Genomic DNA, 22865 nt, shown 5'->3' with positions numbered 1-22865 from the left:
ACCTGTTAGCTCACTAACGGGGGCCAAAGTTCACAGAGTGGAAGGGGTGGGGACGGTCAGGCCAAGACCTCTCATATCACCGTTGGAACAACTGAGTCCACGTCCCCCTAGAAGTGATTCGTGCATTGCTCTGCCCGCTGTCTGAGTTAGCTTCTGGCTTTCCCCCAGGAGCATGTGTGAGTGTAGGGTGGAATCTATCTTGCGTAAGTACAGATCTGGGCCCAAGGTTCCTTCTCACTGTCTGTCCCTGTCCTCTTCCCAGACATAGAAGGAGCCAGGCTCTCTGTTCTCCTTCAGCAGGGCCAGGAACATAGCACACGCCCTGCACTCTAAGCCAGATGGGGAGCTCTGCTTAGGAATGGTCCGGGAACGTAGGGGACATCTGGAATTCAAGGGCACAGTTCCCTTGGCTAAGTTAGTCTTTTTTTCTGTGGAAGGGCTGGGAAGTGAGCTTTCAAAGATAAAATAAGATTTGATTTTTTAAGAGAGGGGTTCCTCTGATGGGTGGAGCAGAGGAACCCTTTTGTTTGGTGGCGCAGGAAAAGGCAGGAAGCCCCTGATGAAGTGTTGGCACATTGTGGTCCGGGCTGCCCTTACCTCTGATTTCTCTGTGACTCTGGGAAAACCTTATTATCCCCCTCAGACTCTGCGTCAGTCAGATGAGGGTATCGAACTAGATGGTCCTTGAGTCCCTGCCAGTGCAGATGACCCTGTGAGCCTTTATTTTGTCTTCTCTTTTCTCCTGAGATTATGGCCATCCATCTATGCTGTGTTCTAAATTGGAAGAGGGGAGTCCTGATCCCTCCCCAGAAGGGAAGAGAAAGCAGTGAGAAAGTGAATGAGGGCGGTAGTCGTTGGCTTAAATTTAGTGGAAGCAGCCAACATCTGTGTTGGGTAGAAGGGTCTCTGGTTGCTTTTTCTCCTTAAAACCTTAGCCTGTTCTCATTCAGAGAGTGAACTTGGTCAATAGACTGCGTGCAAGAGAGCAATGGAATGATGATGACTGATAGGTCCTTTCCTTAGAAGAGCTTTAGTATTCATTCCAATGAGTATTATTAAGATGATACCATGATTCATTTGCTGGCATGTATGGTGTCTCTTCTGGATAAGGCTGCCATTGATAAGGGCACAAAGGCGCCAGTTGCCCCAAAACTAGACTGGTCAGATAAACAAGCAAACCAACAGGGAACAGCTCCCAGTCTATAGATGCTCTGCAAGCTCTTTTCACTTGCTGCTGCCAATATCTGAAATGAGGTGGCTCCCGTCCAGTGGAAATAGCCTCGTGCCCAAAGGCCAAATAATGTCGTGGATGCTCCTTCGGGTAGGGGTGGGTTTTAGTTTCATTGTCACTGAATTTCTATCACTTTTCCTTTGGCTGGCACATTTTAAGCCCTCTGTAAACATTTATTGAATGAGTGGGTACATTTATTTAACATTTACTTTGCAGGAATAATGTCAAGTGAGCAGATGATCAGAACATGTGTGCATTTGTGTTTCTACATCATCTTCTCTTTCACTGACAACTTTGTAGAATATTAACTTTTATTTATCTGTTGGCTGCATTGACACGTGGGGTCTTCGTTGCAGCATTAGAGATCTTTTTGTTGCATTGCACGGGCTTCTCTCCAGTTGTGGTTTGTGAGCTTAGTTGTCCTGAGGCATGTAGGCTCTTAATTCCGTAACCAGGGATTGAATCTGCAACCTTTGCATTGGAAGGTGGATTCTTAACCACTGGACCACCAGGGAAGTCCCTTTTCACTTCCTTATATTTCTGTTATTAGCTTTTATTCCTAAAATTCATTTTTGGTTTGAGGGGTGGGGACAGTTAAAACACATTTTTCTGAGCTTATCTCTGGCTGTAAGTCATACAATCGATAGTCTCAATGATCTAAGTGTAATTATAATCATTAGATCCTTTAAAGGGGAGCATCTATAAAGGAAGGTAGAAGAGGAGAATTAAAGTATATTCATATAATCTAAAATACTGCATTTGAAGTACCATGTGTATAAAGATGTGTCATATATAGTTAATCAGGTATGATAATACCTGTTCCTTTTTTGAATGAATATTTTGCCCATGATCATCTCTTTGCTTAGCAATGTGATGCTTGTCACAGGAGCATCTGAAAATAATAAGAATTAGCATTTATTTATCCTGTATTACGGCTTCCCTGGTGGCTCAGCGGTAAAGACTGTGCCTCTTATGCAGGTGCCTCGGGTTGGATCCCTGGGTTGGGAAGATCTGGAGAATGAAAAGGCAACCCGCAACCCACTCCAGTATTCTTGCCTGGGGAATGTCCATGGGGCAGCAAGAGTTGGACATAACTTAGCGAGTAAACTAACATCACCTTATTCTGTATTAAGTCCTTTTTATTTCTTATCTCATGCAATCGTCAAAACCACTCAGTTAGGTAGATGGCTTTCCAACTAGATCTTCCCATTTTATTGGGAGGAAACTTTGAGAGATCAGGCAATTGGCCTACGATCACAGAAGCCTTTCAGTGGTGGAACCAAAATTCATACTGACTCAGAACCACAGTCTTAACCCCATTCTACAGCGCTGCCTTAAATTCTGCCTTCTTTTATCTTCTTGTACCTATGGGGTCATGACACATCTGTCCAAATTGGAGTTAGTTACCGAAGGCATGCTTAAGTCCTTCTCCACACCTCTTTCCTGAGGGGCAGATTATGAAAGATCGGAAGCACAGTCAGTTGGTCCCCTTCTCTGCATAGGTTTGGGTGCCAGAGCCCTGTCTGGTTCCCTAAGCTCCCCCGCCTTCCCCTCGGAGCAGCCTCGCTTCCAGGCTTGTTAGGAGGAGCTCCCAACGGTTGTGCTTAAACACAGCCAGCTTTCCAGGGAGGTGCCCGCCACACTCAGCACTCAAGGCTGTTGTGCATTGAATTAGCAAAGGATACCCATGAGGGCGCTCTTCATCAGGTGGACTTGAATGCCTCCTTCTCATGCTGTGTATGCTGTGGCCCCCCACCCCAGCTTCTTTAATAAATCCTAAGCAAGATTCCGCCGAAGTGTTGACTTAATGGAGCTCTGTAAAACTCAGAGAATCAGGAGATCCTACGAGAATGTTTCAGTCTAGTCTCCCCTTACAGATGAGGAAACTAAAACCCAAGTCTCAATTTGAGACTGAATTAGAGCTTTTTCTACTCTCTGGTTTACTGTAGGGCACTAAAATTTACAAAATGAGTAGGTTCCCCCCCCCCCCCGAGTTGTGTCCAAAAACATGATGTTTTTAGAAAAATTTACCAAAAAAAAAAATGAGGACAATAAAAATAAGTGAAATTATAAAGTTTGAATATACCCATTTAAAGTGTTTTCTTCATACTGTATATACTGTTTATTAAAATAGTACAGCACCTTATTGATCCTATTTTATGCCCTGCTTTTCATTCTGTAGTGTATTATGACATGACATCTTTCCATGTTTTAAATATTCTTTTATGCCATAATTTTATTCTTTTTTTAAAATTGAAGTATAATTGTGTTATAATGTGTTAATTTCTGCTGTACGGCAAAGTGATTCAGTTATACATAGGAGTATGCATGTATATATATCTCTTTTTAATATTCTTTTCCTTCATAGTTGATCACTGGCTACTGAATACAGTTTCCTGCGCTGTACCGTAGGACCTTGTTCTTAATCCGTCCTATATATAGTAGTTTGCATCTGCGAATCCCAAACTCCTAATCTCTCCCTCCGCCCACTTCTCCTCCCCCTCCGCCTTGTCAACCACAAGTTTGTTCTCTGTGTCTGTGAGTCTGTTACTGTTTGTAATAGGTTCGTTTGTGTCATATTTTAGATTCCACGTATAAGCATATGGTATTTGTCTTTCTCTTCCTGACTTACTTCACTAAATCCATCCATGCTGCTGCAGATGGCATAATTTCTTTCTTCCTATGGTTGCGTAATATTTCATCGTATGTATGTACCACATCTTCTATACCCATTCATCTGTCCGTGGACATTTAGGCTGTTCACGTGTCTTGGTTACTGTGATCAGTGCCGCTATGAACACTGGGGCTGCGTGTATCTTCTTGAATTACAGTTTTGTCCAAATATATGCCTGAGAATGGGATTGCTGCGTCATATGGCAACTCTGTTTTTACATAACATAATTTCAAATATCTTCATATTGTTCCCAGTGCTTCAGTCAGTTCTGTTTTGTTTGAATTTTCGATTGTTTCCGAGACCTTGTATTCAACAGCAAGAAATGAAACGGTGGCCGTGTTTTCAGTTGCTGCTTTTTAGCGGAAGTCGCAAGTTGCCCCATGCTAAGTTGAGTACCTTGCCCACATTTGCTCAGCTTGTGTTAGATTCTGATTTGAGTCCCAGTATCTTTGAGGTTAGTCTTTTATTCTTGTCATCTCTCTACTTGATCCAGCAGTTTTGCCATTTTCAGGGGGAAAACTACTGCCCCTCTCTATTTTCTCCTGCTCTCCCCATGAGCACGTGTTTGTCCCTTCACCACAACCGTGCTTACCTCCCTGTCTTGCTGAGGCTGCTGACATCTGTAGAGATACACCGTGTCTCAGGACCAAAAGCTACGCAGCTGGAGAGGAAGTATGCCTGTTCTCCTCTCCCCTCCTTCTCCTTAATGGCTTAACCTATAAGCTTGGAAGCTGGTTTTAATTTTACATTTTCTGTGTATACGTGTGTTTGTTTTTAAAAAATTTCCCCACTTAATTCTTTCAAGGAGAACTTTATTTGAAATTATACTCTCTTTCCCCCCCAAGCCAATCTGTGTCCCATATCTTGATGTGATTACTTTGTTTGGGGAGATTGATAAATTCAGAGTGGAGTTTCTGGTTTATCCAACCAAGTTGGTTTAAATTATGGCCTTAGAAAGGGCTTGCAACAACCTAAAACATTTTAGAACAGTTGAAAGTAATCCTCTTCTGCTTCTAGAAAAATCCATCCTAGATTTATTCCACAAAGAAGGTATGTTTTTGTTTTGTTGTGTTGTCATTCCAGTTATTTCATTGCATGCTCTGTCTCAGATTCTTTGCTGTGAGAAATCAACTTAGCATTGGTTGGTTAAGGCCAGGAAGAGAAATAAGAAATGCATTATTCCAACCCTCTTATTTTAAGGATTAAGAAAATGTGGACCAAAGAGGGAAGATAACTTGCCAGAGGTCATGCAGAGAAATAGTTTTTGAAAACATGAGGCAAAGGACTCATTTCCTTTGCTCTGGTTCAGTTCTTTTCTCACACTTTTTTTAGGGGTAAAATGTGAAGGGTGTGTTATGAGCAGATTTGTATCCACTTGAAATTCATGTGTTAAAATTCTGACCCCCTAGTACCTCAAAATGTGACTGTGCTTGGAGATAGGGTCTTTAAAAGAATAATTAAGTGAAATGAATTCATCAGAGTGGGCTCTGATCTGGTGTGATGGGTGTCTTACAAGAACAGATTAGGACATGGATACCCAGAGAAGGACACAGGGAGGAGAAACTGGGCAAGCTGAGGAGGGTGGCCTCAGAAGGAACTAACCCTGCTGACACCTTGACCTTGGACTTGGAGCCTGCAGAACTGTGAGAAAATAAACGTGTGTTGTTTAAGACAACCAGTCTGTGGCACTTTGCTGTGGCAGCAGCAAACTAGTATGGAGGGAAGTTAAGAACAATGACATTTAAAATTCAAAATTTCAGATTTGTAAAGCTCTTAGTGAACAGGAAGGGGAAACCCAGGTAATTAGTTTTTTAAGGAAATAATGCCATGCCAAAGCCTGTACTAACTTGATTTTCAATCATAATTTTATATATAGCATCTCATTTCATGCTATAACATGCCTAAAGCTATATATAGCTCCACCTTATAGATGAGGAAACTGAGGCTCAGACATTTAACTTATCTAAATGTATGTATTTATTGACTAAGTGGTGAAGGTTCATCCAAATTCATCTCCTTGCCTGACTTTAAAACCTTCATCCATTACACTGAAGTTGACCTGAGCTATTTAGTAACCATTGTTAGGAAGTTGCTTAAAGATAGGAAGGGAAAATTTTCAGTCACCTGGAATCCACTTGATCGATTGATCAGGAAATATTTGGCTGTTGATTTTAGGATAAAAATGGAGATCAGGGAAATTTTAAGATAACGTATTTGAGTATCTCTTCCCAGTGGGTTCACATGTCAAAATGAAACCACATTCTCCACATAATGAAAAATTCATGTTCACAGTGATGGACCCTAGGCCCTAAAGAAATCTGACCCATCAGAAGAGAATCAGTTACCCATGCTGGGTCATATTTGCTAAGGTAGGAAAGCAGATCCATACATACATCTGTAACACAAGGGGGCATGGAAACAGTCTATGCCAGAGTTTTGCCACTGCATATTTTACTTTTATTTTATTTTTATTATTTACTTACTTATTTTGGTGTGGCACTTAGGGTCCTAGCTCCCCAGCCAGGAATCAAACCTGCATCCCCTGCAGTGGAAGTGTGGAGTCTTAACCACTGGTCCGCCAGGTCTTATTGCTGAAAAAAGACCTGATAAATGTGTAATCAACCAAAAAAATCAAATGAACTTGAGCTGCTGGTAAAATCTTTTGTTAGGATATGGGAAATAGAAGATGCTTTAACTACTGAACATTGACAACTCTCTTACAGCAGTGTCGTCCCTGTTTTAAGGTAGTGTGGTCTATCATTCTTAAACATATGGGTTAAACTTATTTTCATGTCCCCCTGGCAACTCCGATGGGTTAAGAATCTGTCTGCAATGTGGGAGACCTGGGTTTGATCCCTGATGGAGAAGATCCCCTGGAGAAGGGAATGGCAATGCACTCCCGTATTCTTGCCTTGGAGAATCCTATGGCCAGAGGAGCCTGGCGGGCTATAGTCCATGGGGTCGCAAAAAGTTGGACATGACTGAGTGACTAACACTTTCAAACTTACTTGGACTTTATCAGTAAGAATATACAAGCAAGTTGAGAGGTGCCTGGGCTTTGCTTACAACAGATCCTGGGGACAAGGCCCAGCCCAGCTATATACCTGCTGTGTAACTTATTGGGCTCTATCTTTCGAAGAGATTCTTGATCCAGCCACATTTTTTCATCCCTGCCACCACCACCTTGCTAGAGCTTCCATCACCTTACTGCAGGAGCCTTCCACTGGTCTCAGTGCCCCCATGTTGCTAGCCATCAGGTCATTTCTTCATGCATGAGTGAAGTGATCCTTTAACTTGTAAATCAGATCAAGTCACTCCCCAGGTCAAAAATTTGTTTTGGAGACTTCCCTGGTGGTCCAGTGGTTAAGAATTTGACTTCCAGTGCAGGGGACATGGGTTCAATTCCTGGTCAGGGAATTAAGATCCCCTGTGCCTCAGGGCAACTAAGCCCACGTAACACAGGGAAGACCCAACGTAGCCAAAACAAACTCTGTTGCACTTGGAATAGCACCCAGACGACAGTGCTCAAGGTTCCACGTGGCCTGGCCCCTACTATCTCCACTGCCTCTGGAGTATTGGCATCAGACATCTTCCCTTCTCTCTCTCTCACCTAACATGTGCAGCTCAGAGCTCCTTCACTCTCTGCACCCTTGGAGATGGGAACAGTCTTTTCTAGGAGTCTTTATTTGTGAAGCTCAGTTCTGCAGACAGCTTCTTAGATGTGCCTTTTCTTGAAAACCTAGTCAGAAGCAGTCCCAGACCATTGCAACCCTCCACCACCCCCTCACCTTCTTTCTAAATGTCACTTATCACTGTTGAAATTACACTACTTAGTAGCTGACTTAATCTTTGCTGTTTCAACTGCTACAGTTGTAAGGTCAGGGATTTAATTTTGGTCACTCATGTGTCCCTAGTACTGTGAATGGGAGGCATTTACAAATATTACACGAAGGAATGAATAGATAAATAAATGAATGAATGGAAAGGCACACTGTTCCTTTACCTTAAACACATGTGCTTTTCCTCAGTAAGCAGTCTGGGGAGGACAGGTGTCCAGAAAATAGGGTTATCAGAAGACAACTATGTCTGTGAATCTGTTTCTATTTTTATATAGATGCATTTGTATTATTTTTTAGGTTCTATAAGTGATATCATCTAATATTTATCTTTCTCTGACTTATTTCACTAAGCATAATATTTTCAAGGTCCATCCATGTTGCTGCAAATGACAATATTTCATTCCTTTAAGGTTGAATAATATTCCATTGCATAAATGTAGCGCATCTTTAAAAAAAACTTCTATTGTGTATAGTTGCGTGTTATATTGTTTTCTGCTGTGTAGCAAGTGAATCACTTATGCTGCATGCCCAAAACTAACTCAATATTTTGAATCAATTATACTTCAATTAAAAAATCAAAAATTAAAAAAAAAAGACAGCTAAACTATCTGTCTCGTGGTCTAATCTCAAGTGAATGAAGTGATCAATGAAAGATGAAAAGACTTGGGATAATGGACACAAGTCCTAACACATAGATGAAAACCTGCTGCTTCTGAGATGACTTGTAAAGACTCACAGAAGTTATAACTTATGCTATTTTTTAGACACAATTTAATACATGTCACAATGTACATCTTATTCTATTATGCAGAAGATATCTGCAACTGTAAACCTCAGCAGCCCAAGCATTTTTGGAAACATTCCTGAGCAGAGACATGTCATAAAAGAATGGATTAGTGTGGAACTATTCCAAAGAAGGCTGTTCTCTGGTATTAGAATCACAGAATGTGAGCTAGTGACCACTGGGAAAAGAAGCTTGTAACTCATGGCTTTGCAGGTAGGGATGAAGTCGGTGGGCCCCCAGGCACAGAGAATCAGTTCCTATAATGTCAGCATGGCATTTCCAAATAGAAAGCAGTCTTGAGTATATTCCAGGAGGTACCTTTTGGGTAAGCCTTGGATCTACCTTGAAGGTGAAGAATCCTTTTCTTATTAACTGCCTACTCATTTTATTTTCGAGTTCTGGTCGTTTTCAAGTGGTGCCTCAATTGTATTTATTTCAAAGTTTCATTTCATTCAAGGTCTTCCTGATCTCTTGAAGTCTTTGTTTTCGGGACTGTCTGCAGTTTTCTCTGTCAATAGAACTCAGAGAAGTTTGGGGCTTAAAAAATAGTCAGAGTCAAAAATAGTGCTCAACCACCTATTGATCAAATGAAAGCAGAGCTGTGGGTTTGCAGGTTCCTAGGCAGTCAGAAGGCGTGACCCAGAGAGTCAGTCATCACCATTGTCATCTTCTTTTGTCAAGAAAAGAGCCAGAAAAAAAGAGAAAATGCCTCATCCCCCTTGTTTCCCATACTTCTTAGGAAGTGTATTTGGGTTCTGATAGGAAGGTAGTTAAGACATATATGTTAACTAAAAAGAGGTGGAAAGTCAGGCTACTTTTCAAAGATAGAGACAAAAGTGGGTAGTCATCCAGCTGAGAGACATTGACCTGAGATCTGAGTTCATCTTTTAAAGAAACATGCATTTCTTGAGCACCTACCATGCACTGGGATTTGGGCTAGACCTTAGTCCTTTGGGACAGATATCATTCCCCTCATTTTACAGCCAGGGCTGTGAGTCCAAAGCTCTTCTCATTTCATCATTCATTGAGCTGCCCTGGCACTGACTCACCACTTGGACTTCACGACGGAGCAAACTGGGAGCATCTCGGGTCTTTGAAACAGCTCCTCCCTCCCACACTCTCTCTCCAAGGACCCTTTCCACGGCAGCGTGGTGCGAGCTACAACACGGTAGCTGTACATTCTTGACACATCCGCCAATGGCCAGTTTTAGGAGGCTGCAGAAGCCATTGGTTGTGTGCTTGCAACCGCAGTCACCAGGCAGCCCCCGCCAATTTTAGAAGTACAGGGTGAGACTTGGAGGAGAACCCCCGTAGCCTCCACAAATAGATGGGGAACAATTGCCTGTCGTTTGCAGGTGCTGCTCACACATTCCAAGGCCCAAGCATGATTGCTCCTCTTGGAATTGCATTTTGGCTGGCTTTCAGCTTTACTGAAAGAGTTTTTTTGTTTCTGAGCAGCAATAGGGTGGGGATTCACTAGGCTTCCCTGTCAGTCCAAAGACCCAGTCAAAGCCGGCTGCCAGATGCCCATGATCAAAGTGGAGAGAGAACTGCTTCTAAAAGAGGGAAGTAGGTCCCATTCAGCAGACAGCAGCCCCAAGAGGCGAAGTGCTTTGCTCAGAGTCACAGAGCTGGGGCCAGAATCCAGGTCCTGACTCCCATTTCAGGAGCCTGGACTATCCTTCATTCCCATTCAGTTGGTATAGCCGTCTTAGTGTGGAGTTAACGCAATTCCAGCCATCAGCTTCTGACCAGTCTCTTAAATCTCAGGTCCTTTTCCCTACCTATGTGCTGTGTGACTGACAGCACCTCAGAATTATTCTTCATGTTCTTGCACCCCAACTTCATGACTCTTCTTTCAATTCTCCATGTTTATTAATGGCTTCTTTCTGACCAGCTTGCCTTGACATGTCATTCGCCTTTGGCACATCACTTCCTATTTGTCTGTCTGTCTGTCTATCAAAATGTAGTTAATTTACAATGTTGTGTTAGTTGCAGGTGTCAGCAAAGTGATTCAGACACACCCGCATATATATATACACACATACATAGATATAATTTTTCAGATTATTTTCCATTATAGTTTATTACAAGATTTGAGTATAGTTCCCTGTGTTCTCCATTAAGACCTTGTTGTTTATCTATTGTATATATAGTAATTTGTATCTGCTAATCCCAAACTCCTAGTTTATCTCTCGCCCACCGCTTTCTCCTTTGGTAACAATAAGCTTGTTCTCTATGTCTGTGAGTCTGTATCTGTTTTGTAAATAAGTTCGCTTATGTCATTTTTTTAGATTCCACATGTGAGTGATACCATATGGTATTTGTCTTTCTCTGCCTTTACTTCACTTAGTACGACAGTCTCTGGGTCCATCCATGTTGTTGTAAATGGCATTATCTCATTCTTTTTGATAACTGAATATTGTTCCATTGCGTGTGTATATATATACACCACATCTTCTTTATCCATTCATCTGTCACTGGGCATTTAGGTTGCTTCCTAGATACTGTAAATAGTGTCACATCACTTTCTATTACCCTTCCTTGCTAAGCAGGTTCCAGCTTTTCTCCGAAGTGTATTGTATGTGTTCTAATCCATGCTCTTCCTATCACCTGGAGCACAGCAAACTCCTTATTCTCTTTTCTTTTGTATAATTTTCTGCATTAAATCACTTTTGAAAGTTATAAAATGACATATGTTTTGTGCAACTAGTGAAATAATGTATAGAGGAAAAAGAGAAAAAAAAGTTTCTCTACCTCCGCCCTTTGACTCCCTGTCTCTTGCCATTCCTAATGTCGATGATTTGATATGCATCCCTCCAGACCTTTCTGCTGCTCACATGGAAACATAATAAACATATTTACATGTAGTGTATTTGTTTGCTTTTGCAAGAACAGTATCGTATTTGACACATTGAAATGTACTTATGTTCGATATTGCTTCAGTTCAGGATTAAATTTAGCCTGTTTAAAAGTCTCTGCGTCATAATCCGCAGTGTGGCTGTGTTCAGTTTATTAAATCATGTCCCATGGCTGGCTGTTCAGGGACTGGACTCGATGTTTTCTTTCTGCCTCTCCAGCTGCCATCTCCAGGATTTTCTGTATTGCTCCGTGCCCTGGACCTGTCTGGGCTGCATCAGTAGGTCCTTTGCCCTTGGGCTCGGGGTTGGATTTAGTTCACGTGGTGCCACTCAGTGTTGAGGGAGGGTGGACGGTGAAGTCAGGGTATTTCGCCCTGACTCCATGCTGCTGGGTGACTGTGGAGTGGTGGTGTGCCCCTGCTGCAGGGCACATCTCCTGGCAGCGCCCTCTCCGTATACCTGCCCCCACTTTGACTCTGGTGATCACTCCTCTGGCCTCGTTGGGCCTGGGGATGGTGTGACTCCCTGTTGTTGGTGGGCCCTGGGGGCTGCCCATCCATTTAATCTCCCTAAAGCCTGCCCATGCCTTGTTAAATAATCCCTTTGTTAAATGCTCTTTAATAATCCACTCTGAGTCTTCCATCTGTGTCCTGGCATCCTGAGCAATAAAGATCTTCCTTTTTTTCCCCACTGACATTTGCTATTACTTTCTAACTAGTTCCTTCCTTTATCTCGAGCATGTTCATTCTGTCAGGTTTTCTTTCAAACTCTGGGGTTGTATTTCACTCATTTTCTCAAACTCCTTCCTGAGCTCTCCAGGACCCATGGGATAAAGGTGAAACCCAAAGCCAGTCGTCGTTTGCATCTCCCGCTTCCAGGATACGAAGTATGAGGGACGCCACCCATTTCTACAGCTTCCTCCCTGAAATGCATGTCTTGCATTGATAGATTTGGTCTCACGGTGACTGGTTCTGTGACACCAGACCCTGTGCCTTCCTCCCCCCGCCCCAAGATGCCGTGTGTTCATCAACTCAGTGGGGAGAAGAACAGATAATTCATTTCATGGAGGAGTAATTGAACAAAATGTACATAAAGCCTGTAAGAGTTTCTGGCATGTTGGAACTTTTCAGTAAATGCTGGTTATGAATTACTCTTCACTCACTCTGATCAGAATTCCTGCCCTTCTGCACATCTAATGCAACATCTTCACAGCCAGTAGTCACACAAGTGTACATTTCAGGAATGAATTATTAAAACTGCTTATCCCTAGAATCAAGGCCTGGTTGAAATTTCAGGCCCTCTTCCCTGATGAACGAAGCATTTGGCTCTCACACAGGCTGTTGGGCTAAGGGGACATAGTCTGCTGTTTGAACGTAGCTAGACTCCAATTTCCTAGTCTGATTATGAGTATGGAGCTTTCCTCCATAGCTCGTGGATTTGAGGCCTCAAAAAACAATGCCGCACAAATGAAACAAACAGAAAAAAACCCAAATAGCAAACAAAACACAAAACTCTCATATAAATCCAGACCAAAGTTGGCCAGGAATTAAGTCTCTTAAACTATGGACTTTTTGTCAGTCTCTGTTCTACTTTACACTTGTCCTGAGCAATACAATGTGTTTCTCAGGTGCTTTATATCTAATAGTAGTAGCAACCAACATTTGTACTGCCATTTAGATTTGCCTTTAATTGGACATGTCCATAATCAGAGCAATAAAATAGAGGTGGTAGCACAATAGAGAAATTAGTAGAAATATTTGCGATGCCTGCCACTCATGGAGCCTTTTCTATAAGTGCCCAACACTACATCATCATATTTAATTCTCACAGTAGCCCTGGGAGGTAGGCAGTTACCTGTATTTTACAAATAAACAAATGGACCTTTCACTCAACCAGAGACGCTGAGGCCCAGAGATGGATCCATTGAGTCACTTGCCTAAAATCACACAGTGAGTCAGTAGCAGAGATGCCAACACAGCTTTGGCTTCCAGACTCCCTTGGTCACTGCTGCACTTCTGGATGGCTCTGAGAACTGCGATTAGGGCTGGTTTCCATCCAGACGGCAGCCTTTCCATTTTCCTCTCCCCTAAGCCCAGCTGAGGATGTACCACTTTTTTTTCTTGTGCCCAGATTTGGTACATCCTATTTTCTGATGAGGCATGCTTGTCCTCACTCTAGATTTACTCCACCCTGCCCTCTCCCTCCTCCTCCCTAACCTTTTGACCCGGTGAGCCTGCCTAATCCCCAGTACCCTCCTCCCTCTGCTCTGCTGCCCAGGATCTGGGACATCCCTGTGACTCTGCTTTGGGCGCTGCTCTTACTTCTGACAAAGCAACCCATGGCGACCCATACAGGTCCTTGTTTCAAGAGCAGGGAGGGTGGTCCTGCAGTTACATTACGTCATTTTAGATGATTCTGAAAGAGGGCATTCGATAACGTTGAACCACATAGAAAGAAATTTTGTCTCCTTTCAGGTGAAGGAAAAAGTCTTCAGGTAGTGGTGATTTGTCTTGAACACCCTCCCTGCCCCCCCAACACTGGGTAATCTACCTTTTAACAGAGGTAGCAGATCTGAGGCCCATCCTTCAGAATCCTTTTGAGGACGGCAGAATGCAGCCAAAATTTCATGAGGTTTTTATTGTGTTCATTCCTGGGTTTACTGTCTATTTTTGGTAAGTGATACTAGCTTAGAATTTATGGGAGTGAGACAGTGTTTACTTTAAAAATACATTTATTTCAGGATAATATTAAGTAAATAACAGTACAGTTTGTACCAGGATCTGTCCAGTGTCTTGGAAATACACAGTGAGGACTGAGGTTTGGGCTTCACAAGCCCAGCTGACCTTCCTGCTTGAGGATAGGATGACTTTGTGGCTCCTTCTGTTCATCGCTGGGTCATCTCTCCCCTTGTCATCCTCTGGTTCCTGGCCAGGTTTTCCACTTGTGCTTATCCGTGTTTGGGACCCTGTTCAAGATTGGGAGAGCGTTATCGGGGGCTGGGATTAAGATGCCATCCACAGTTCATTCCGCCACTCCAGTCTGACCCAGGCAGCCACGTCACTTGTCTGGCCCTTTGATAACCATGTCTTCAAATGGTGAACATGGAGTTGTAGGGGGAGTAATGCACACAGCTGGCTTTGGTGTTCTGGTTCAGAAGACGGGGCCGCCACCTTGCCCTGGTTAATCCTGCCCTTGGCCACTGCTTCCTCCACCTTATGGTTGGCCCTCCAGGGCCAAATTGAGCCCTTTAAAGAAAGTGAAAACAGTGCTTGCTGTTCGTTACGCATTATATATAGTGGGCTATGTTCTGAGGGTGATGTCCCCTGTTAGCTTCCATTGTGCACACTTAGTCATAAGTATATTTGGGTGATGAGAGAAAGGAGGTATTCCTTTTTCTTTTTTTTGGCAATGCCATGTGGCATGTGGGATCTTGGTCCCCTGACCTGGGGTTGAACCCATGTCCCCTGCCTTGGAATCGCAGAGTCTTAACCCCTGGACCACCAGTGATGTCCTGGAGGAATGTTCTTGAGATTCACCTGTAGCAGTTCAGAGTTCTGAAATAGCCAGCCCTGTACATCTGCCCCCGGCTTCAATAAAGACTCAGAGCCAAGAGGCTGCATTGCCCTCCAGGAAGTCTTCTTTTCTCCCTGACCTCACTCTCTCTCTCTGTCTCCATGGCATGTTTGTCACTGAGGGGCCTGGAAACTGATCCATGCTTTGGGCAGGGAGAGCGAGTTTGGGGGCTGGTTTCAGACCTCGCCACCCACTCCGCATTCTTGAAGGAGGAGGGCATGTAGATTGTTATCTGCTCACGGAGCCTTATTTCCAAAGGAAGAATGACCTGGACGGGCCGTGGGAACCTGCCCTTTGCGGGTGGGTGTAAACAGAGAAGTTTTGGCTGACCTTGGCTGCTGGTGGCAGGAGCTGAGAACAGTTGCTGGGGGTTGGCTGGGGACTGGCGTCTCTGGAATTCCCTTTATGGAAAGGCCTGTTAGATTTTGATGAACAGAGTGTTGGTTCAGTTCTTCTAGAGTGTTTGTGAGAGGGGCACTGTACGGCAGCCATTATGATTGGAAGAAAGAATAACCATAATAGTAACTCCCATGTACTAAGATCCATACATTCCCAAGCAGAGACTCACCATCATCCTAACCACTACCCTCAGAGAAAGTGACCATTGTCCCCCATTTCACAGATGAGGTAACTGAAGCCTAGAGAGATGAAGTCACTCATCCAAACACAGGTAGTGTTTCTTTGAGAAGTCAAACTCCTCACCCAAGGTTGCATATTCAACAGCAGAGATGGGTTGAGAAGGCTGCTCTCCTGGGAGCCTTGTCAGTACCTTTTTCTGAATCCCATAGTGAGTCAACCAGGACTGTCTTAGAAAGCCTTTACTCCGTCTTCTTTAAATGATGCTGCTTTAGGAAAGAAAAGTAACAAGATTTCATCTGTGTAGTCTATCCATCTTGTTTATTCTTAAGAATGGGAGTGTTTTTAGGGAGTCAAATCTAATTATATAGATGGGATTTTATTTTAAATAACCACCTGTGCCTTCATCTGGACTTAAAAGGATCTTGAGTCCCCACTGAGGGTCGGAGTCTGTGCTTTGTGATTTGAACACAGGTAATAAAAGATTTGACTGTAGAAGATTCCATCTCCAGTTTATATCCTTTTTTTTTTTTTTGTCCTTCCTCGGATTAGAGTTTTTGTTCTGAGCTGCTGAAATGTCTGCAGAGCAGAGAACAGATGTGTCCTGAGTACTGTCCCGGGGCTGACTTTATTGCCTGGGAAGAAATCCATGGAGGGCTCTGGTTTCTCTGGGAAACATATTCATATTAGCTCAGATGGAGGTGGTAATTTAAGTCCTTCAAGTTGAATACTAGGTGAGGAATACTGAAATGGGAGCCGGCATCCCCAGCCAGCTTGAGTTCAAGATTCTGTCCTTGCATTCGCTAGTCTAGTTGGAATCATAGCCATTGTTAACAGCATTTGCTTGTGGGTTTTCTTTCTCCCCCTTCCTCCCTCTGCACCTCTGTCTTTTCTCACTCCTTTCCTTCTTCTTTTTTCTCTCTGTCTCTCTTCTCTCCCATTTTCTCACAAACTCTTAATTTTTTATAGTTGATTTCTCTGATCATTATCATACTCTAGTGAAGGAAAAAAAAAGTTGGACTTTATCAAATGTCAAGGGCCTCTGCTATCCTGGATAGTAAATCAGGTCTCTCTGTAAAATGCATTAATTGGGAGATTGGGATTGACATATACACACTATTGATACTGTGTATAATCATATAGATAATGGCTTCCCTGGTAGCTCAGCTGGTAAAGAATCTGCCTGCAATGCAGGAGCCCACAGTTTGATTCCTGGGTTGAGAAGTTCCCCTGGAGAAGGGATAGGCTACCCATTCCAGTATTCTTGGGCTTCCCTGGTGGCTTAGACAGTAAAGAATCTGCCTGCAGTGTGGGAGACCTGAGTTTGATCCCTGGGTTGGAAGATCCCCTGGAGAAGGGCATGGCAACCCACTCCAGTATTCTTGCCTGGAGAATCCCATGGACAGAGGAGCCTGGCAGGCTACAGTCCATGGGGTCGCAAAGAGCTGGATACTACTGAGCGACTAAGCACAGTACATAATATAGGTGACTAATGAGAACCTACTATATAGCCCAGGGAACTCTTCTCAGTGCCCTGTGGTAACCTGAATGGAATAAAATCCAAAAAAGAGAGGATATATGTATATGTATGGTTGACTTACTTTGCTGTATAGCGGAAACTAATACAACATTGTAAAGCAACTATACACCAAAAATTTTTTTGAAAAACACACAAACACCATTAGGCCATAAGGAGCAGGTCTGATGCACTGACTTTACAAGGAGTGGTTTACAAGTGATTGGATTCCTGAAGTTTCCTACCACAAAGAAAGCATTCCTGCACTGGACTTGTCATATTCAGTATCAGAAAGAGCCACCTGGCATAAGGTTTACGGATTATTGGTGCAGTAGCCTCAGGTGGAAAGCAGTCAGGAGCCAAGAGATGGAAGACCTGGATTTGCTTTCAGCTGCAACTAATCAACTCTGTCACTTGGAGAAAGTCATCTCTCTGTCTGTGTAGATCTTCCATTTAGAAAATGGGAACAATAGTCCCTCCCCCGTAAGTTTCTTAATTCAAAGCATTTTACTAAAATTTAAAGTACTGTAAATAATGAGTAGAATAAACGGAACTAGTATTTATAGGTATTTACTACGTGTTAGCATGTTAGATATTTTATATATACATGTACACACACACACTTTTTCCCCTTCATCCCCCTTATTGCATTCTGGCCGCCACCCTGTGAGGTGAGCCTGGTGTTATTAATACTACCACTGTGAGCTAATAAAACTGGGGTGCTGAGAGGTTACGTCCTAACTCAAGATCACAGTCCTGGTTAGGTAGTCAGCCTGATTCTCCCAGTACTGGGAGAACCCCGCAGAGCCCAAGCTTGGTGGCTGGCACACCTGGAACCTGGCTGGGCTATAAGAGTGGGCTGCATTGAGTCCTGGTGGCCGTGCAGCGCCTGAGGCAGCCACAGTCCTTGGTGGTTCAGTCTCTAATTAGCTTCATATTGGGTTCCAAACCCCCTCCAGGTTATTCCCATGTGCTCAGGAAGTGCCATCATTCCTTATAGGTGTTAATGCATGAGAAACATTGGTTGGCTCACGCCTACCAATGCAGGAGACATAAAAGATGCAGGTTCGATCCCTAGATCAGGAAGATCCCCTGGAGGAGGGTTTGGCAACCCACTCCAGTATTCTTGCCTGGAGAACCCCATGGACAGAGGAGCCTGGTGGGCTACAGTCCATAGGGTCACATAGAGTCAGACACAACTGAAGTGACTTAGCACACACTCACGCATGCATTAACCACTTTAATAAAAGTTTGGGGGACAAGCTGAGGCCCCCAGGAACAGCATTTGCTTGAGCTCTGTGAGTTGTGGTTTTGATACTTCTGCTCTCCATGATAAAAAACAAATAATAATACTGTACTAAATAGAGCAGGGGTTTTATTATCCCCATATCTGAAACCTGTGCAAGGCCCCCACTTCATCTTTGTGCTCATTTAGATTTTTGATGATTGGGTCAAAATTATTTCAATAGCATTTGAACAGTTTTGAATGATGCCATCTCAGTGATATTAATTCCACTTGAGTCACCTCTTCTTATCCCTCTGATGTACAAGGTGCCTGGGATAGCTTTTACCCCCTTGTTGAGATTTGATGCTTACTGAAAGAAGTGATGATCCCCAGTGGCTCAGGACTGGATGTCCCCAGGCAGGAGATGGTCATATTTCATGACAGGGCTTAGTTCAGGCAGAGTAGCTGGCTCCTTTCCCCCAACCAGCTTATTTCAGCTCTTTGCTAGAAAGATAAAGAATATCAGAAAAGCACTGAGCTGTTAGAGGGAACTCTTAAAGTTACCAAGATTATTGTTGGTGTGAAGCTCCTGCTGGAGAAGCTTCTGTCACCTTCACAGACACACAAACTGTGTCTGGGGTGTGACTTGGTACTGGGCTGGCTGATGGCTGCCTAAGAGCCTTTTATAGAGCTTATCAAATACAGATTTGTTGGCCCAGAGCAGGACCTGGAAATCTATATTTTTATAATGTGCACCCTCGTTTGGAAAGCACAGTCGTAGGAGTGTCTCGTATAATTTTGCAATTACTGTTATTTTAGATAACAATAGCCTTCAATTAAAATGTTTTTCCTTAAAAGCCCAATTTTCTGACCATTTCACATAATTTTCTGACTCAGATGGCCTTTCTATTCTTCTGATATAATACACCCTCCTATGTCCCACCCTTCATCCATTTATTTGACCAGCGTTTAACAGCTGTCTAAGACGGGTCCCAGCTGTCTAAGATAGGGTCATAAAGAGTCAGACACGACTTAGTGACTGAACAACAAGAGATGGGCCTCAGGAAATGAGCTAAAAAGATCAAAAGACACATAGTTCTAAGCCCACAGGAGCCTGTGGTGTAGCCAGGAGACCATTAAATAGTAAACCAATTCTTGTGGAATAATATCATTGTTTCAGCTACAGTGGGAACACCTAAAATTTGCTGGCAAGTCAGGTAATACATCCTGGGGTAAAAACCCTTTGAGGCTTAACAAAAGAGAGGATGGTTATCAATGGCAGGTGACCATAGGAGATGGCAGAGAGAATGGCTCTGCAAAGGCTTAGTGGCCAGAGAGCCATAGGTGTCAAGAACTACACATTCTTTGATTTGCCACCATATGTGTAGAGCTGGTGGTAAAGAATCTGCCTGCCAATTTGGGGGGCACCAGAGATGAGGGTTTGATCCCTGGGGCAGGAAGATCCCCGGGAGGAGGGCATGGGAACCCACTCCAGTATTCTTGCCTAGAGAACCCCGGAGCCTGGCAGGGTACAATCCATGGGGTCACAAAGAGCTGGACATGACTGAGTGACTAACACACACACACACACACACACACACACACATTGGTAAAACACGTGATAGAAACGAGGGTGGACGTGCTGACAGAGGGCAGCTCACTAGGGGCTTGGAGACGGTGTGTGGTGGGAGTTTGTACTTGACCTCATTAGTGCATTTTCTTTGCCATGTATGTAAGTTTTTTCTCAACATCTCATTGATGTGTATCTTTTTTAAAAAAATCCTTCCCCCGACGGTACAGCATGATGAAATTGCTTCTTCTCACGCAATACCTTGGAAGCAGGAGAGACAGCAATAATTGGCTACGTCCCCAGTGGAGCCCTAGCTTCAATTCTCGTCTTCTGGCCCTGTTCACAGTCTTTGATTTCGGAAGCCAGAAGTCAGCCTGTTTGTGGGGCGTCCTTCTCCATAAAGCCTAGGTCCCTTTTGAAAGCCCTGTCTCACCAGTGTCATCTCATGTCCTCATCAGGTCTCTCCTTGATCCCTGAGTTCCCTCCACACTGATCTATTTCAGGTTTTCAAAGAAACACAACTTTTCTCCCACCACGGGGCCTTTGCACACACGGTTCTTTCTGTCTGTAGTTCTCCTCCATTCCTAGCCTCTGTTTTAAAAAGCCCTGTTCCGTGCTGTGCTAAGTCACTTCAGTTGTGTCTGACTCTGTGTGACCCTATGGACTGTGACCAGCCAGGCTCCTCTATCCATGAGATTCCCCAAGAATACTGGAGTGGGTGACCATTCGCTTCTCCAGGGAATCTTCCCCACCCACGGATCCAACTGGTGTCTCTTAGGTCTAACCTGCAGTGGCAGGTGGGTTCTTTACCACTGGCACCACTTGGGAAGCCCCAAAAATGGGGACGGGGTGACGGCAAAGGTGGTCAAAAAAAAGCCCTATTCCCCTTTATTTGTGACGCTTGACATAATTTGACATTGTTTTACTTATTCTGGTGACTTTATTGCCGGACTTCTGCTTTAAGTTCCATCAAGTCAGGGACCTGGTGTGGCTCATTCCCTGCCACATCCTTACCACCTATTTAATAAAAAAAGGTTAGATACCTGTTTGCTGAGTGAGTGGATGTGTGAACGATGAGTGGATGAGTGGATGGATGGGTGGGTGTAGTTGAACTCTGTATGTTGAATTCGTAACAAACTACAGCCCACCATTGTTTTTCAGGCTCCTAAGAATTCTCTTCTCCCGCATGAACCCAGCAAAGCTATGTCCATCCTTCACGCTGTGCTCTAAGCTCCATTCATTTAATGGAATCTGTGATCTCTAAAGCTCACGGTGATCTGTTTCTCTCCTGACTTAGACATAAAATATATGTTTGTGTTTTGTTAATTACCTTGGAATGTTTGTGCTTTGTTTCCAGTTGGATCACTTACCCAGCTTTCATTTAGTTATGACTTTTAAAAAAGACTTTTCTCATAAGAAAAGCAATAAAGAAATATATTTCAGAGAATGTGAGAAATACTGAGCGTAGTATACTCAGTATACTGTGTGTACTGAGTTCATATATGAATCCCGCATAATTTCTCCTCCTTGAGTTATACATTCCACAATTTGTGTGCATATGTGTGCACGTATAAGCCTCCCGAATTTTAAACATAACATGATCCCCCTGTCATAAAGAGTTTTCAAGGCTATTTCATTGTGTGCCTGACCCTAAGTTCCGTTTTCGAGACTTACTATTCAGTGCCAACAGAACACCAGACGGGACGCTAGACACCGAGGTAAGTGTTATCCTACTTAATGTTATTTAGTGCTTTCTGGAGAAAGATAATATAAAGAGTAGCTGCATTTCTAAGTGGCTGTGATAGGTTGCAGAAGAAAGAAGTGAAAGAATAATTTGAGTTATGGTTAAACAAGAAAGATTGGATCCCCAAGAGACACAGCCACTCAAATACTGAGTGCCCTGAACTCACAGGCGTCTTAAGACAGTGGTTCCTGCTAAACCTCTGAAACAAGGACTTGGGAGAACCTTGGGAGACCACTCTTCTCTGAAATCTAGCTGTAAGAATAACTCCTGTTTTCCTTCTTTTCTAGAGCGACCGTCTTCTGATCAAGGGAGGCAGAATCGTCAACGATGATCAATCCTTTTATGCTGATATTTACATGGAAGATGGCTTAATAAAGTATGTATATAGGACCCTTCGCTTTATCTGTTGAACTTTCTTCGCTAGAGACTCAGAAAGAAACTTGCTTCTTTTGCTTAGTAGACCAGTGCTTCTGTGTATTTCATTTCTCCTCTTTAAAAATGAATCTTTCATTTAGCCCTTCAGTCTGGATAATCCCTTTAAAATTGGATTTTAAACTAGCCGTAGTTCACTTGGATTGCATGAATGGGTGACAAATCTGAATTCAGTCACCCAAATGATGCTACAGGCCCCTTTGGGCGAGCTGCATTGGTGGGTGCTCTATGTGTTGTGAAGAAGTGGGTGATGTGACCATTGTCCTTAAGATCATTGAACAACTCCACAAATTACAGTACCCTAAAAATAGAAGGCCCAGTATAATAGGTCTAGTCCCTTCTTTAGGGGCTCTTCCTGACCTAGGGATTGAACCCAGGTCTCCTGCATGCAGGCAGATTCTTTATCTGAGCTACCAGGGAAGCCCCACAATAAGTACCAAAGGAATTCAGGTAAAAATAAGTAATTTAGAAGTGCACGAATGGAGAAATCCCTTCAGAGGAAGGTTGTGAGGTGGAGAGGGCATTTAAACGGAACCTTGACTTAGGAAGGACTTGGTTGGGCAGTGCACAGATAGGACAAACGTTTCAGGCCAGGTTTCCCAGTAGACACTTCAGGGATATGTAATTACTTTACAGAATGGTTTGCCATTGGATGCCTGAAAGCAGCATAGCCAGATAACCTTTATGTGCAACTTCCTTACATAGTGATCTTTTAAAAAGGATTTGACCTATACATAGCCTTTCATCACATAAAGCAGGCTGCTTCCCCACACTGATAAGACATAGTTTAGAACTAGTGTATTCAGCCCACCAAATGAGCCATCCCTGGCCTCATACAGT

General features: G+C 43.4%; 1 protein-coding gene across 1 annotated transcript in view; it reads left to right on the top strand.

Annotated features, from left to right (window-relative positions):
* Window positions 1-22865, top strand: part of DPYSL3 (dihydropyrimidinase-like 3) — a 117274-nt gene that overhangs the window by 56661 nt on the left and 37748 nt on the right. The window contains exon 2 of the mRNA XM_010850475.1: window positions 21881-21969. Within this exon, the coding sequence (XP_010848777.1) occupies window positions 21881-21969 (89 nt within the window). The remainder of the gene's footprint in view (window positions 1-21880; window positions 21970-22865) is intronic.

The sequence above is a fragment of the Bison bison genome, unplaced genomic scaffold, assembly GCF_000754665.1.
Source record: "Bison bison bison isolate TAMUID 2011002044 unplaced genomic scaffold, Bison_UMD1.0 scf7180017864291, whole genome shotgun sequence".
Lineage (NCBI taxonomy): Eukaryota > Metazoa > Chordata > Mammalia > Artiodactyla > Bovidae > Bison > Bison bison.
Note: the sequence above shows the minus strand (reverse complement) of the source record. Positions and strands in the feature narration are given on the sequence as shown.